This window comes from Kryptolebias marmoratus, linkage group LG22 (genome assembly GCF_001649575.2).
Source record: "Kryptolebias marmoratus isolate JLee-2015 linkage group LG22, ASM164957v2, whole genome shotgun sequence".
Classification (NCBI taxonomy): domain Eukaryota; kingdom Metazoa; phylum Chordata; class Actinopteri; order Cyprinodontiformes; family Rivulidae; genus Kryptolebias; species Kryptolebias marmoratus.
The window spans coordinates 27,576,553-27,593,352 of record NC_051451.1 but is presented as its reverse complement, the minus strand read 5'-3'; the positions used below and the strand labels follow the sequence as shown (position 1 = coordinate 27,593,352).

Genomic DNA, 16,800 nt, shown 5'->3' with positions numbered 1-16,800 from the left:
TGCCTCATCTGTCTCGCCAGCCGAGCAGGGAAGCCAGATCTGCACGCCCCTTCCTGTTTCTGCTGCCATCGATCACAGAGGCGAAGGCTTTTTGGCACAGATTGTAGAGAAGTGAAAAGGGATGAGCATTGATCCCACCGCAGCACGCACAACACAGATCAATAGAGTGGATCTGCTGGGCATCAAATGAAGCGTCTGGAGAAAAGCCTAACAGCAGATCTTCTCCCGTATTTATTTAAAGATAATGGCGACTGCAAGGCAGCGCCGTGAGGTAGCGTGACTGCTTAATCCTGACTGAGGCCACGGCGAATAGACTTCCCACGGAACATGATGTAATTGTTGTTTTGGACTTGAACGATTCATTCCCTTTGCACAAGAGAACTGCAAAGTTATTGTTGGAAATTAGCACACCTCCTGTTAGTGTCTCACACCCAGGCTCTTTTATTTATTTATTTATGTGGTCAAAGGTTTAGATACACTCATGAGTGTCATAATAGTTCTCAACTTTTACTGATTTATTTGAACCGTAGAAGGATTATACAACAAACAACTTCAATGGTTTTCAAAAACAAACAATAATAATAAAAAAATGGTGCACAAGTTTGAATTTGTTGTGGCTTTTCTCTAATCCAGACAGGATCAGAATTAGACACACATTTCCTCAAAGCTTTTAATAAGCTGTGCTGAAGGTTCTCCATCTTTAACTCGATCCTGACTGACTGCAGCTGGTAATTTCCTCAGTGGAAAAGTAAAAGGAGCTCAGTTAAGATTTACACAAGTTTGGAAAGTCTTTTGGAATAATTTCTAAACAATTAATGTTAAGCATTATCCAGATGTGTCACCAGTTTGCAAAAGTCTGGAAAGAAATTGGTTTTGATGTCTCCTGCAGAAAAGTTTGACAGTCAGACGAAACAAAGATGGAGCTGTTTGGACACAAAGACAAGAAGGACGTTTGGAGGAGTCAAGGTGAGGCTTTCAGACCTGAGAACACTGAACCAGCTGTCAGGCATGGCGGTGGCAGCTTCATGCTGTGGTTCAAAGTGAGGAGGACTACCTCCAAAGTCTTCAACTTCAAACCAACAGCTGGACGACAGAAACTTGGACAGTTTGGTCCAAGAGGACAAAGATCCCAGCATCAGAGCTGCTCTCTGATTGGCTGAATCATCAGGGCTGCTCTCTGATTGGCTGAATCATCGGAGCTGCTGTCTGATTGGATGAATCATCAGAGCTGCTCTCTGATTGGATGAATCATCGGAGCTGCTCTCTGATTGGATGAATCATCAGAGCTGCTCTCTGATTGGATGAATCATCGGAGCTGCTCTCTGATTGGATGAATCATCGGAGCTGTTCTCTGATTGGCTGATTAGAGAAAATCCACAATAAGTTCAAACTTGTGCATCAAATTCTTGTTTTTAAACATTGTTGACGTTGTGTGTTGTATAATCAGACCATCCTGGAAAAAAGAACCCTTCAGACTAATTATGAAAAGACTAAAATAAATCTGACATTAATGCCCATGATGGGTGTAAACTTCGACCCACAACTCTTCAATTTAACTGAGCAGAATGTCAAGTTTTATTACTTCCAGCTCTACAAATTAGTTGCCTGGACTTTTAAGAATACTTTGATGTAAAAATGTGTAAGGGATCTTGTAAAAACACATTCAGGAAAGGCTTTATATCATGAGACGTGACCTTCCTGCCGTCCTCCACGGTGTCCCTCTAAATCCTCTGCAGATCTCTCAACTCTCCGGCCCTGAGCGTGTCACTGGTGTCATCCTGTTCAAAGGAACTCTCAGGTCAAACCGGTTGGGTCAACCTCTCCAGCAGGGACAGAACTCCCCCTAAACCAGCCCCCCTTTCCTTCCAAAAACAAATGGGGCCCTAGATAGACTGTCAGCCTTCCCTTTGCTGCAGGCCTGTGGTGATTTACCGCCTCGGTGCACAGCCCTTATAAACACGCCGTCCACATGTCATCACGTGGACTTTTGTTGAGATACGGATCAGAATTCAAAGATTTATCCTCTCTGCTGTTAGCGTCATAAAACTTCAACGTTAGTCACTCCATCCTGGATGTTTTTTTCCTCATTTTTCTACCTGAAAATAAAGCAAAACTCCTCATCTTGGTTTATTTGGAAACACATCCACTCTCAAGTGTTAATGTTTGTCTTAGGAGCCGTAAAGGGAAGTTCGGGTGCTGCCCCTTTTAACTTATTTATGCCAGGAAACAGAGGCGCTAACAGCCATATGCCATATGTTGGTTTTTAGTGTCACTGCAGAAAAACACAGCGCAAACAGTTAAAATCAACATAATTAATGAGATTAGGTAACAGCATTTGGTTTTATCTTGTCTTCTGTGACACCCATCAGTGTCTGGAGGTCTTCCTCTTGATCTTAAGGAGCAGCTCTCCTCTTTCTGTGGTTTCTGAGCTTCAAACCAAAACACAGAGAAATGACATCATCTTCAGGTTTCAGTAAATTCATTCAGTGATTCATGAGATATTTTACTAACAGAAAGATGCAAACAGAGGCAGAAACGTTATCATTCCTCTTTTTTATTTTAGCTGCGGGCGATAATAAAAACTGAGCTGTTGGACTGCCTCACAGACGTTTTGGATACTCTTAATTGTTTATCGACCTTATAAACCTGATTTTAAATTTAAAGCTTGTTTATTTTTGAATAAAGGTAAAAACAAACAAAAAGCAAACAGTAACTAGAATAAAATTAGCATTTTTTTGTGTAAATGAAGTGTGAATGCTGACAGAATGGCTTAAACTGGAAGCTAAAACTCATTTATCAAAGTTAAAACAAGCTGAACAAAAGCTAAAATTAGCAAAACTTTAGCTAAAAGCTAAAGCCAGTAAAATGTAAACAACAGCTTAAAGCAAAAACTGGCACAACAGCAGCTGAAAGGTAAAATTAGCAAAACTGTAGCTAAAAGCTAAAGCCAGTAAAACAATAGTTAAAAGTAAAAAATAGTAGCTAAAAAAGGTAGGATTTGTAAAACAGTAGCTAGAAGCTAAAATGAGCAGAACCATAGCTAAAAGACAAATTGACAAAACTGCAGCTAAAAGCCAAATTTAGCACAACACTAGCTAAAAGTTAAATAGCAACTAAAACCTAAAATTAGCTAAACAAAAAGTTAAAGGATAAATTAGCTAAAATTTAAAGTTCCCATTAATTTCAGTGATATCCAATTATTTAAAACGTATAAATGATATAAAAACCAATGAACTGAACGTTTGGCTGAAATTAGCATGAATTAAATTATAAACAGGAAAACAGACTAAACTTCTCCGATAAGCCAACATCTCTGGAATCATGTTTGTTTTCTGACTGCATGATTTTCCTCCGGCTGATAAATAAAGTGAAACTGGTCGTTCTGCTGGTGAAACCCGTCTGTCATCATCGTGTTCGACCAGCTCCAGAGACTTCATAGAGCATGAAGGATCAGTCTGTTCCCTGCATGACCTCTGACCCCTGCAGTGAAAGAGAGGCCTTTCTGTCCAAATCAGCCCCGAGACGAGACCTCAGGGTGTCCTGCAACGTGTTAGTGAAGCCAGATTAAATTACATGTCTGCTCCACAGTTAAGGCTTAGTTTGTTGTTTTTGTCCTCAGAAATGCAAGAAAAAAATGATCTCATCGTCAGAAAGGAACAGTGAAGCAATGTTTTGTCCGATTAAAAAGGAATGAAGCCTTTATGTATGCCTCATAATTTCTCAGGGTTGGATCTTTTTCATGGCACCTGCAAGCCGGGGCCTGCCTCAGATGCTAACTATACCTGAGAGACAGAGGTAAACAAAGCAAACAGCGAACTGCTGGCCCCAAGGAAAAGCTGCAGTTTACCTCAGCCTTATCAGATTTAATTGCATGGTTGCTCATGTTTTGGAAAACATTAGTTGTTTTTCTTTAATCATTATAATTTCCACTGAACATGTTGTTCCCTCCCTCCCTCGCCACAAAGAGAAAATTAAAATAGTTTGAAAGGCAAAAATCATTAACACTGAGCACAAGAAGTCATAAAAACTGTGAGATTAGCGTCAATAAAACAGAATATTGACTGTTCAGAACAGGCCTGAGCCCATCTTCAGCTAAAGCACGCAAGCTGGAGTTATTTCCAAAGTCAACATTGTTGTTGGCTAAAGCCAGCGTTGATTGTTTCATGCATACTTCATGCTATTTTAGACGTTCAAACATCCAAACGTTCATTTCATTCAGGAGATGTGTGCTGTGACGTTTGGTTTTTGTGACTTTTATCTTTGTCAAAATATTTAACTTTATTTACATATATTTTCACCATAGAAATGCACTGAAATCCTTCCAAAACATTGATCTCTTTTTAATCTGTGGCAGAAAACTGGCTCTGTTTTTGTCTTCCTATGCTACTTTTAGCTTTTGCTGCTTTCAGCTGGCCTTTTGCATATTTTAACTTGTAGCTAATCTGTTGCTACTTTTGGCTTTTTGCTAGAAAAGCTGAAATACTGTCCTCCTCAGTTTGAAATAATGCAAACCTGACAAGACTGCTAAGCTAACAGCTCGTCCGAACGCAGCTGAGATTATTTCCAAGCGTAAATATCACCGGCAGTAACCACATGTAGCACGTCTTGTTAATTTCTTAATATTTCTCCCAAACTAATTGAAGTGTAAAGGTTTATAACAGTTCTAGTTTTCAAAACCTCATAGTAGTTTTTGCAAACACTTTTAATTAACCTCCATTAAGATTGCATAGCATGGTGTTTTTGGCAGAAATATAAAACAATTCCTGCAGGAAGTGACCCCGATTAATGCTACCAGAGCTGCTACAGCTGGTGCTGTTTACGTCTGTAAGTAACCTGAAATTTAACTAAATACACACGCAATGCAAAGTAGATGGTTAAAGGTTTATTAAGTAGCATTTGCCTAAAGCACTGGGACATTCTGGAGAGCAGCAGTTAAGGAACTAGCCGTTAGCTCGTCAATCATGTCAGATCTAAACTCTGGAGGCATTCTCCAACTGATAAGAGATGGCTGAACTTTTCCTTTAGGTTTGGAGCTGTTGGAAGCCACTTTAAAGGGTTTATGAAATTCTATGACTGGAGGAAAGCATGCAGGAGATAACGGCATGTAGCGGAAAAACAAAACAAAGATAAGAAACTACATCAGTATGTTCAAAGGAAATCTGCTTGCCAATTAAAAGGTCAATGTGAATAGTCAGGGGAAGGATTGATATGTAAGGAGGTGTGAGCCTTATTAGAGGCCATATGGAGGCGCTGGGGCCAAAGAGAGGGACCGGCGGGGTCCCATGTTCTCCTGTCACTCTGATCTTATCAGGGGGTCGACCAAGAGGAGGACCAGCTGTCACTCTCAGCAGGCTTTTGATGTCCTCCTTCAGGAGACACACACACACAGCACTTCAGAAGAGTCGAGGCTTGTTTCTGGTTCATCGTGAGAAAAGGTGGCTTTGTTGACAAAAAAAAAAAGAAAATCCAGCGAGGTAAAGTAATTTAGTTATCTGGGAGGATGTGGGGCAGTTTAGAGCCTTAACAAAAGAGAGTCCGTCCCCTGAGCTGACAACAGGACGTCCCGATCGTAAAACCGCCAAGGCTTCCTCACAAAGAGACAATCCCCTCAAACATCTGTACACCAACCATTTTCCTCGTGAGCTTCATCTGAAAATGGCACACTTGAGATAGACTCCCCTAAGCTCCGCAGGCTTACAGCGTAATTATCTTTGACTCCACATGCAGGGAAGCAGAGTCTGAGCGTTTTGGTTTGAGCTTCACGTAAGCACCGTGACTCAAACGAAGGTAAACTGACACATTTTAAGGATTACGGCTCTTATTCTCTCTAAGAGCGCACTCATTCGTATCATTTTGTGGCTTGGCTGTCTTCTCTTAAAGAGATAATTTAAATCTTTTCAAGCAGGGTTCTGTTTTAAGGTTATGAACAATAAATATCTGACCTGTTGCTCTTTGAAGGACCTCAGTTTGGAGGAATTTAGTTTAATTCTGACAGGACTGACGAGCTAACGGCTAGTCTAAATGAAGAAATGAAATGAAAACAAGTTTAGGTCCCACCTCCTCCGTGTTAACGAATAAAAACCTCAGATTTTAGATGTTCACGTAGTTCTTTTCTTGCTGCTTTATCTTCAGATAGTAACTTTTCTGACACATTTAGCTATAATTACTTATTTCATGTTTAAAATAAAGACATCATGATTGTGATGTCTCAGAAATAAACATGGCAGCTCCTGTAAACCGGTTCTTGCTCGCCAACAACGAGAAAAGGCAACTTTTAGTTTTAAACAGTTCATGCTAACAGTAATATTTAAACCCCTGCATTGTCATAAATTCAGCATTACACAGTTAATTTGACAAAAAAGTTATAATATTCCTTCCAGATGTGCCTCAGCAGGTATTAGAACTGCTACAGCTAGCTGCTGTTGCAGCAAACGTCCCCCAGGATTCTGTGTAAACAGGCATGTATTTTTAAAATAGACTAGAATAAAACAGCATTTGCACGAACGTCTGTGAGAGTTTGAATATTGTTAGCTCATCAGTGCTGCTTCAAACAAATCCAGTTTCCAAAACTTTCATATTAGTTCCTGCAAACGTTATTTTAGGAACTTTAACACAAGCAGGAATTCTGTGGTTATTTGCAAAACAAATAGCAGCCTCAGCTAACTGTGGCACAGAATTTTACATCTAATGATAACAAATAAATACTGATGGTTGCCGTAAAGATTTAAATTAAACAGTTTGCATGAACTCCTCTGAAACTTTGAGGAATAAAGCGGATCTAAGACTGCTTTGGAAGGAGGTCAGCTCAGATGACTCACCGTCCCAAAGCTCCATGCAAACCCGGTTTTATAGATTTTTACATTCTTATTGACAGAAACGCCCCCAGTCTGCATCAGGAGCGCTGCAGCCAGCTCTACCTAACTCTATGTCTGCCTGCAAATAATGATTTAATGCAAAATCAGCAACCGTGTGCAAATGTATAAAACAGCATTTGCATCAAATGCTGCAGACTTTTGGAGATTTGAGCTGTTTTAAGACCTCACTGCAAAATCTCCTAAACATCCCTTTAAGAGAACTTTATGAGACAAAGATACTTTTCCAGTTAGATGCGTAGATTTCTGATCTGATCTCCGGGGTCAGCTGGGCTTTGTGTTTTTACTGCTAATAAGCAGACGTTACCGTGGCAACACACCAAGCTGATGTGGTACCTAATTAACACCATCCACTTGGTGTTATAGCTTACTGATGCTGGCATTTAGCTGTAAATTATTTTATACCCTCTTATTTATGGTCTCTTGTAGTCCATTCAGTCATATATCACGTATCGGCTTATTTTTGTCAAATTAATTGAACGAGTGTTGTGATCCTTGAAGCTGTGTGAGTCTCAGATAATTGCTCAACATTTATAATCCCCTCTGTGAGAGCGCGCTCTCCATACTCGGTGAACTTTTGAACCACCTCTTGACCACAGCTTGAAGTGAGTCGGGACAATGGTTGGTAAACAGCGCCGTGAATGAAGGGATTAGATATTAAATGACAGGATGTGCTTAAAGAGGAGCAGGTGGTGCTCGACGAAGGGCCTCACAGGAGTGAATCATCACACATCTCTTGGTGTCTTTTCTCCCCGTTTCCTTCCATCTTCATGTCCGTCTCTGCAGCTCCTGATCTTTCACACTTGTCTGTTTTTTTTTTTTTTCTAGGCTCGTTTCCTCAGCTTTGAGTTGCCTCGTCTCTTCGGTCTCTGTCCCCATTGTCCACTTCCGGCAAGCTGAGAAGCCTGCTCCTTAACTCGAGGATCAGACAATTCACATGCATGAGATTGAAAATTCCAGTCCAGCCCCATTCATATGTACAGTAAGGAGAGGGACAAAAGCCCTGCTGCAGAGCCCATCCCCCGCGCAGGGGGCCACATGGTCAATCCGGCTCTGTTAAAGGCAAAGAAGCTATTTAAACTCAATTAAATTGGCAATAAAAGTCGCCTCAATAAGAGGTTGGGTAACACCACTGATGCTTCCAGTTGGTGTTAAATTCAAACTTTGAAGTGTTTCAGTGCAGCTACTGCCTGGAATTCCAATATGCACCAAAGTTTTCCTACAAATAGTACAGTCCAGCAGTCAGAAATGCAGACTAGAAAGTAAGCTTCAGTGCAAAAGCTGCATAAAAAAATTATCTGAACCACCGAGTGGCAAATGCATCTGCAGTCACGTGTAAATAGGAAACACGGCAAGTTAAACAGTTGTGAAGAGGAAACTCCTGAGCTTAGATTCAGTGGAAGTCAATGAGAGTTTGGGTGTGTGACCTCTGCGCTGTGAGCAGATTTGAAAGGAAACTTAAAGTCCTGCAGCGGTGAGAGACACACTGAGTGAAGGAAGAAGAAACAGGAAATAAGAAGAGCTTGTTTGCAAAAATTGCTTTGGAAAATTTAGACAACGTTGACGTTATCTCACTAAGGTGAACATTTCTGAGTAAAAATCATCAAAAATCAATCAGTTTAAACTGTGATTGTGCAAAAATATCAAAGATATCAAAACTCCAGTTTAGTAGAGTCCAACTTTCTGTGAAACTGAATGATGTTTCTGTTGCTACAGCTCAGAGACTTTAACAAAAACCAGAATGTCTTTAACATTTTACAGATACTGAGCAAAGATGTGGTGTGCTAGCAGCTGAATGCGATCTTCAGCTTCTACTGTTTGGTTGCAAACAAACTTAAAACTTTGCGTCAGACTATTAAAGTCAACTCTGGATGTGTGTTAGTAAAATATCTCCTGACAGGAGATGATTACAACTGATTGATTTTTGGAGTCACCTCGTTTCAAGATGGCTGCCAACTGACCTTGTTGGCTACAACTCAGTGAATTTTACAAATATTAAGCTCAAATTTGATGTGGTAGTAGCTGAGAGTCATCCCTAACACACACTCTGAGTGTAATTTAAAGGTTTGACCAAAAAGCCAACAACTCAGGATTGTCTTAGTCTAAAACTGGCATGAAAGGCAGCAATATGAATTCCTTGAAGGAAAGCTAGGCCTTTAATTTATATATTTATATTTATATTTATGGGTTTTTCTAAAGCTGGAACGACAGAATTGAAAACTGTGTCAGAAACTGAAGAGAAAAAAAAGCATATTTACTGGAAATCCTTAAAAACATTTCTCTCAAGCCGTTTCTTATGAGCAGACCAACCTAATAAAAATGGTGGATTTAAACAGTAATTCGATAAAATATCCAAAGTATTTAAAGGCACAGATTAGAAATAAACCCAAACACATGAAATCAGACTGATCAAATGCTGTGATTGTTGTGATTTGGTTTAAACTCGTGCTCCAGGCCCGTGTTGGTGTGGAGGTGTGGAGAGCTCCTCTCATGGAGGTGGTAATGGGTTTTTGAGCTCACACTTGTCAGAGCGGTAAATAAACATCTTCCACCTGAAGCCTGTGTGGATTTTAACGCCACGAAGCAACACGGCCTGCAGAACATCCAGGACAACAACACGATGGCAGATAAGCTCCGCAAACAGAGGAAGCTGAGCGTGACCGGCTCAGGGCGACCGTGAAGAGGAGATAAAACAAATAAAAAAGATGGTTTATTATTTGTTTGGTGCTTGGAGACAGACAGGTTTGGGTTTTCTGATCTCCTCTGGCTGGGATTTACTGTAAACTGAGTCATTGTCTTTTTTCATGACACCTAAAATAATAATAATCCTGTTGTCTCTTTGTGTGTTTATTGGTTTGTCTGTTAGCAAATTATCTCATGAATCAGAGTTTGGATTTTAATGAAACTCGCAGAAAGTAATCATCTGCAGGTTGTGAGGTCGTGTGGGATCTTTGTGTAAAACGGTGGCGGGCGATATGCATTCCTTCCTCTGAGATGAACCGTTGTTTACTGCTAAATGGGAATCCTGTTAAAGTAAGACGGGTGTTAAGGGGAGGAAAGCGGAGCGTGTTGACCCACGGTTTGATAAGATCGCTGCTCTCACAGATTGGAATTATCCCAGAGCTAATTTTATCTCACAAGCTCTGCTTCAGACAGATTTAGCCAGCGTAAGTCGGGAAAGCCTAACCTGTTCATTTTACCGCGCTTATTCTATTACCAGTGAGACGACGACAAGCGTTACTAAAAAAAACCAAAACAATAAATAAATAAAAATACTCTGAGTTATAATCATTCATGGGTCTGATGAGGTCAGTTAGCTGTTGTGGCCATCTTGATGTTCATTTAATGAATAATTTCTTGGAGTTTTATTAAAACTCGTTCACTGGTTCAGGAGATATTTTGCTAACAGACAGACAACAGTTATTGGCAGAATTTGAAGTAATTGTGCTCAGTGATGACTGCTTGGGTTGTGTGTTCGGGTTAACTCTTTCCAAACTGCTCACCTTTTGCAAGTGAAGGAATTCCGACGGTAAGATACAATTTTAGACCACAGATGATTGGGTAACGATGTACAGCTGTCCTCGGTGGCCCCTCGCCGTACACGCCAGCTGCTTCAGGACAGCGCGGGCCCTGCAGAAACCCGAACTGTCATCACTTTAATGTGTGTTTGTGAAACTGTTTCGGCCTCCAGTCCTGCTGTTTACTTACAGACAAACGGTGAGGGCTGCTGATAAGTCTCACCCGGTAATTAAAGACAACTGTCTGGTTTGATTGTTGAAGCTGCAGCTTCTTAAACGAAACAGCAGAGAGTCGAGGGCCGCTGTGCGTCCCATTTCCCCATTATTATCGTTAACTAGCCACCAAGAGAAGAAAAGGTCAAACCAGATGACCAAAGTTGGGTTAAAAACTAAAACTAGTACAGTGCTGTCCAATCCTGCAGGTTTTAGATCAGGGGTGTCTAATCCTGGTCCTGGAGGGCCACCATCCTGCAGGTTTTACTTGTTCCTCTGCTCCAACACACCTGATTTGAATCAATGGGTGATTAACAGGCTTCTGCAGAACAAGAAGAGGTGATTTAACCTCTGAATCAGGTGTGTTGGAGCAGAGAAACAAGGAAAATATGCAGGATGGAGGCCCCTGTTTTAGATGTTTCTCTGCTCTTCAAGCTCTGCAGAAGCCTGTTAATCACTCAGTCATTCAGATCAGCTGAGTCAAAGCACCTAAAAGGATCAGGATTGGACACAACTCTTGAGGCGATAGCTCACTGAGCTGTTAGAAGTTGGAAATGATAATTATGAGGAAGTCTTGTGAATTTGTGGGACAACCGTTCTCTCTAAATAGTCACAAAGTCATCAACTAAATGATAATTGTTGAAAAAACAAATCTGCCGATCTCTAGATCAAATTAGAAACTTCATCCAACTACAGGTTGACATGAACCAAAGTTTCTGGAACTTTTGGCTAAAAAAACCTAATTATTGTGGAAAGTCACCAAGAAATTTACCAATATCTGCGTTCGACAAGCTGGAAGCATGAAAACCATCTCAACATACATTAAATATCAATTTATTGTAATAGGTCAGACATTAACAATCACAACAAGTAACTAGACGTTAATCATAGAGAAAAGCAGCTACAGTAGGAAATGTAAAACATGACAATGTGTTTGATATTCGTCCAATTCAATGAAACACAACAATTACAACAATATAAGTATTATAACAAAAGGTATAAATGATCATACATACATTTATACACTTAAATTCCAGGAACATTAATTCATTATTACCCACTGCCGAAGGTGAAGGGCTTAATGTGCGTCTGTTGTGTTAGCAAAATATCTCATAAACAACTGGATGGATTTTAATAAAACTGCGTTCCTGCTCATGGCTTTGGCGGGTGACAAGCATTTCTTCAAGCTTTTTATTTCCTTACTTATTGTTTAAACAACAAAAAGCACAAATACAGTCCAGTTCAGATGAAGTTCTTTGTTCTGAGACACCGTATTGTAAAAACAGGTTTTGAAAGACGTCCCCACGGTTCTTAGAGTTTCGTTTATTTTTTTTTTTTACACCAGGGTCATGACCTTCAGAGAGGCGGGCTGGAACCGCCGGATCTTCTTCTTCAGGGCTCGGGAAGCTTTGATGCGGCAGGTCGACGGCTCGGGGCGGGGTGGGAGCTGCTGGGGGGGCCGTTCAGCCGCCGTGGGCCCAAACGAGGCCTCGGCCCACACCAGACCTCGCTCCTCCTCATGGAGCTCCCCCTCCTCCGGCGACAGGCTGCTGTCGGAGTCCGAGTAGGACCGGAAGCTCTGGCTGGACTCGCTGTCTCCGAAGCGGTTGGTGGTGTTGTCGCTCGTCTCCCCCTCGCTGCTTTCGGCAATGGTGGAGTGAAACAGAGAGGCGCATTCGGCCGAGTACTCGGACTCGCACCTGGGCGGGTACAGACCCGACATGTGAGCGGGTGCTGGGGGGTATCGGGAGTTCAGACTGTGGAGGAAAGAACTGGAGAACATTGGAAACTGGAAAGGCTGCTGGGGTCCCATCCAGTGTCCTGACTTGGCACTGATACTACAGACCATCTGTAAGCTCTCCGATGCCTTGACACGAGACTCTTTTGACCTGTGGACGTAGGGGCCCTGGAAGATGTCCATGTCGGACTGCCATTTGGAAGCAGCCTGTCTCCTCCTCCTTTGCTCTGTTGGGTAGTCATACTCCAGGCATTGTAGTCTACAGCTTCTGCCAAACTTTGTAAAAGCAGGGACAGAACTGGTTTTAGGTTGGACCTTGAGTCCTGGACTGTAGAGGACAGACTCGGAGCCTGAACTCTGTCTGAGTTCCTGACAGGCGTTTACTCGGTTCATCACTTTTCCCTTTCCCGCCTTCCTCCGCTCCCCCTTTGCTTCAGCGCCGGTTCGTTCCCCGGAGGAGCTGTGTTGGTGTTTCACCGCTCGAGGCTTCACGCCGCTCTTTGGCTTTAGCTTCACAGCTTTGGTTTTACGGTCTGCTTGTCTCATCTTGACCCTCTGGGATCCAGCAGGGACAAACCTGGCGTGGACGAACTCAGGTGAGCCCGTGAGAACATCAAAGCCTCGGACGATTCCTGTGTTTGGCTTCATCCCTTGTGGCCTCGGGTCTAAATTACATTTTTTATCAGAATGGCTCCTTGCTGCTTTAGCGTTTTCTCCTTGATGTTTATCGTTCTTCTTTAAGGACGAACAGATGACCTCGTCTGATCTGTAGTCCTTGAAGGCAGCAGAGTGCTGGCTGAGACCATCTGCTGCTCCCAGCGCCTGTTTCTGGTTCATCTTGTACGTTGGTTCTTGGCAGAGCCTCTTCTGGTCGCTGTTTGGTGGAATCATGTTGTTGGTCTTGACTTGTGGAGGCAGCAGCATGGACACACATTTCTGAGACACTTCATGAACATTTCCAGAGAACTTCCTGTCGTAACGGTCCTCTGATTTCATCGTCTCTGTTCCTGTTTCCCTTTGCATTTTGCTCAAGCTGCGCTGTAGGAGCTTGTCGATGTAACCCAGGGTTTTGGATCCCATTTGGAGAGAGTCGTAGTTGTTTTCGGGGGCTCCTTGGCCCTCTAGAAGTACAGATTTCCCAGCTTCACCCCCGTGGGAGAAGATTGGGCTCTGGATAGCCACGGCATGAAGGGGGCTGGGGTACTGGTACGCTTCAGTCCCAGAGTGAAACTCCAAACTGCGCTGGAATCTGGGCTCCATTAGGAAGGTTGTCTGTTTTGGGCACATCGGGGGTTTCTTTGCATCCACAGATTTGAAGCAGCCAAACCCTTGAGCCATCATTTTGTCAAGATCACCTGAGAGACAGAAAGAAAAGGAATCAATTTTCAACATTCCTCATAGATTATATGGTTCTTAAAGAGGCTTGAGATACTCATGAGATGTTCATACTTAAAAAAGTTCAGCTGATTAAGAACTTCTGGTTTTTGTAAATAATACTTTTCAAAATATTTAACCTTATTTACCATTTTTGCATCATAGAAATACATGGAGATCTTTTCAGTTCCTTCAAAAACATTGTTCTCTTTAAAATCTGACTCAGCTGCTGGTTTCATTTTTGTCTTTTTATGCTACTTACAGTCGTTGTTTCAGCTTCTGTAGTACATTTCAGCAGCCACTTAGCTCTGTATTTTTGCAGAAAATGTACCATCTCCAGTTACCTGTCGACACGGGTCTCGGCCGTGTGTGTTCGGCGCCCGTAGCGCTCGCTCGAATCCTGCTGCTGCCCAGGTGAAGGCCCGCAGCCCGTGGCGGGTTGGGCAGGCTCTCCTCCACGGAGCGCCGGTGGCACGAGTCGAACTGCGGCGGGGGGCTGACGTGGCAGCTGGAAGGACTCATGATGAGGCTCGTCTGAGACGACGAGAGACACTCGCTGTAGACAGAAGTGCAGGAGTCGGACCGGGAGCAGGAACCGCCGTCGCTGAGCTCGTAGAAACCTGGAGAGGAGCGATCGCAGGTGAGTGTTGAGTCAGTGGTGCCTGAGACAGGTACCTGCCTACACACCTGAACTGGGCCTGCTGTCGCTCTCCAGCTGCTCCGTGGACGCCTTATTCACATCCAGCTTCAGCTCGTTGATCTGCTGGTCCAGCTGCTGCAGGTGAGTCTTCAGGCCGACGTCTTGTTTCCGGAGACGGGACTGAAGAAGAAAGAAACACAATAAAAGCGTTGAAGTCATGCATGCACAAAAATCCTCTGTGCAGGTGTAAATAAAATACAATCGTTCTGTCAGGATGAAGGATAAAAGAGCTGCTATGTCCAGCCATCAAGATAAGGAAAGCGGCTCAGCTGTGGCTGATGATTAACCCCAGCAGGACATGGGGGGGCATGGAGGAAGTGGTGGTGGGTAACTCCCCACAGGGATGGCCTGGCAATTGTGTAAACTAGCTACATGTTGGGGGTTGGGAAGAGAAACAGCTTTACAGCACGAGCATGGAGGGTTACAGTCAACTGGTCTGCTATCGGCACCATTTATTTATCTGCTTATCTTCAAAATGTGAGAAAATAGGCCTTTAAATTAAATTTAAAATCAATTGCTGCTGTATTTTTAAGATAAGATCATCTTATCTTAGAAATACTTGGTCAATTCTGGTCTGTTAGAGCTCAAAGTATGTGTTGGGAATAACTCTCAGCGACTACCACACCACGTTTCAGCTCAGCATCTGTAAGTCTGACTGCTTCAGCCATTTTTGTGTTTGCTAACACTGAAGAGCTGTGGTGGCCATCTTGAATTGGGTTAATCAGCTGCAGATGTGCATCTGATGTTTACTTTCTGAAGGTTTCATTAAAATAGTTTGTGTAATATTTTGCAAACAGACAAGCAAGTGAGCACACTCTTGCAGAAACACACAGGCGATTACATCATCGCCCACCAACCAGGGGATATTTATTCCTAATAGACTATTATGAACCTACAAAAAGCCCATTTTGTGCAAAAGTAAAACCTAATTTAAACCACATGCTGTCTTCCTCATCATGTTCTGGATCCTTTGATGCGTCAGTTCTGGTCTACATGTCAAGCACAGCCCATTAATCCCTGCACCCCCCCCTCCCTGCACACACACACACGAATGGTTTTAACAGCAGCCCAGTTCTTCATGGAAAAATGTGGTCATGGAAAACCCAACAGAGCCAGCTGTCTGCAGCACTCAGGGGCCTCCCGTTCGCAGCACAACACTCACATTTGTTTTTATTTCCTGGCATTTAGGAGTTAATGATTGAGGTTTTACCCCCCGCCACCCTAAAGCCCTCGTGCACAAGGTGCGCATGCATTTTAAAAACTCCTCTGGGCCCTGCAATGAACCTTGATTTATGACACGACTTCCTACCCCCAGCTGAGCAGAAAAGGAGTTTCTGGTAATTATTGCAGGGAGAATGAATGTGAGAATCAGCTGATTCAAATAAAGAGTTTAAAAACAAAAAGTTACAACTAGAAGAACTGCTTTTTCTGTAAAAACACACTGCGAGAGCTGAAAACGAGCTGTTAAAGGCAAAGCAAGCAAAACACAAACTAAAAGCTGAACGTAGCAAGAGGTTAAAAAGAGGTAAAGTTATTAAAAGACTGGCTAAAAGCAGAAAAAGGGTAGCTAAAGTATCAAAAGATGTCAAAATGATGGCTAAAATCTAAAAGTAGCAGTGGCAAAAGGCTAGTTAGAAGCTTAAAGCAGCAGAAAACAGTTTTTAAAGGAATTAAGGAGCTCTCAGTGTGTTTCTATGAAGCAAATATTTGTAAATAAAGTTATATATTTTATATAAAGTCTCCTAATGAGCTGAAATTAATTTGCAGGAGTTAGATGGTAAAACAGCAAACACTGTGGATGTTTAGATGTTGATTCAACATCCAGAGGATAAAAATAAAACCCTATCTTCTCACCAGCTGCTGCTTCAGGGAGGTCAGGGTGGCTTCCAGCCGCTGCTCCTCGGCCCCCAGCAGCAGCCCGGCTCCCTCCGCCTCTGACGTGACCGAGGACACCGGTTCCTCCCGGTCCAGCCTCAGAGCCCAGCTCACCATGTCGCCCTGCCGGTCCCGGAGCAGATGCAGCTCCTGCAGGCCGGCCAGGGCCGCCTGCAGCCGCTCCCCGACCCCGGAACCCTTCCTGCTCAGCATGCTGCGGCTGATCCCGACCTGTCTGCTCCCTGAACTACCTGTAGGAGGAAAGTCTGGGAGAGAAGGGGAGACTAAGCTCCGCCCAGCAGCCCGCAGGCTCCTCCCCCCTCAGGGAACATCTGGTTTGAATCATGGAGCTCATCTCTGTCTTCACCCCCCCACACTGAGGTGTGAGTGTGGATTAATCAGAACAGAAACCTTTAAACACAAAACACATCTATAACAGCAACAAAACTGCAGAGAAATAATATTTACATTAAAAATTCCACAAATAAATTTTAATTTCCACGTTTATAA

The 16,800-nt window shown here is 42.9% G+C and overlaps 1 protein-coding gene and 1 long non-coding RNA gene across 2 annotated transcripts; both read right to left on the bottom strand.

Moving 5' to 3' along the window:
* Positions 1-2,185: 2,185 nt before the first annotated feature.
* On the bottom strand, positions 2,186-10,827 carry LOC112450777. Its single transcript, XR_003039460.1, has 3 exons — positions 10,581-10,827; positions 10,376-10,502; positions 2,186-2,429 (listed from the first exon to the last, which is right to left on the bottom strand). It is a non-coding gene; the product is annotated as an uncharacterized LOC112450777 (long non-coding RNA).
* A 594-nt stretch (positions 10,828-11,421) lies between these two features.
* Positions 11,422-16,550, bottom strand: dact2 (dishevelled-binding antagonist of beta-catenin 2). Its single transcript, XM_017424231.3, has 4 exons — positions 16,270-16,550; positions 14,403-14,535; positions 14,060-14,335; positions 11,422-13,696 (listed from the first exon to the last, which is right to left on the bottom strand). The coding sequence occupies exons 1-4, from the start codon at positions 16,501-16,503 to the stop codon at positions 11,940-11,942; spliced, it is 2,400 nt and encodes a 799-aa protein (XP_017279720.1). The 5' UTR covers positions 16,504-16,550; the 3' UTR covers positions 11,422-11,939.
* Positions 16,551-16,800: the final 250 nt, after the last annotated feature.

Coding starts and splice junctions, on each gene's coding strand:
- dact2 (XM_017424231.3), bottom strand. CDS start 16,503: ATGCTGAGCAGGAAGGGTTCCGGGGTCGGGGAGCGGCTGCAGGCGGCC. Junction 14,536..16,269: donor CCTCCCTGAAGCAGCAGCTG/GTGAGAAGATAG, acceptor TTTCTTCTTCAG/TCCCGTCTCCGGAAACAAGA. Junction 14,336..14,402: donor CGACAGCAGGCCCAGTTCAG/GTGTGTAGGCAG, acceptor GCTCCTCTCCAG/GTTTCTACGAGCTCAGCGAC.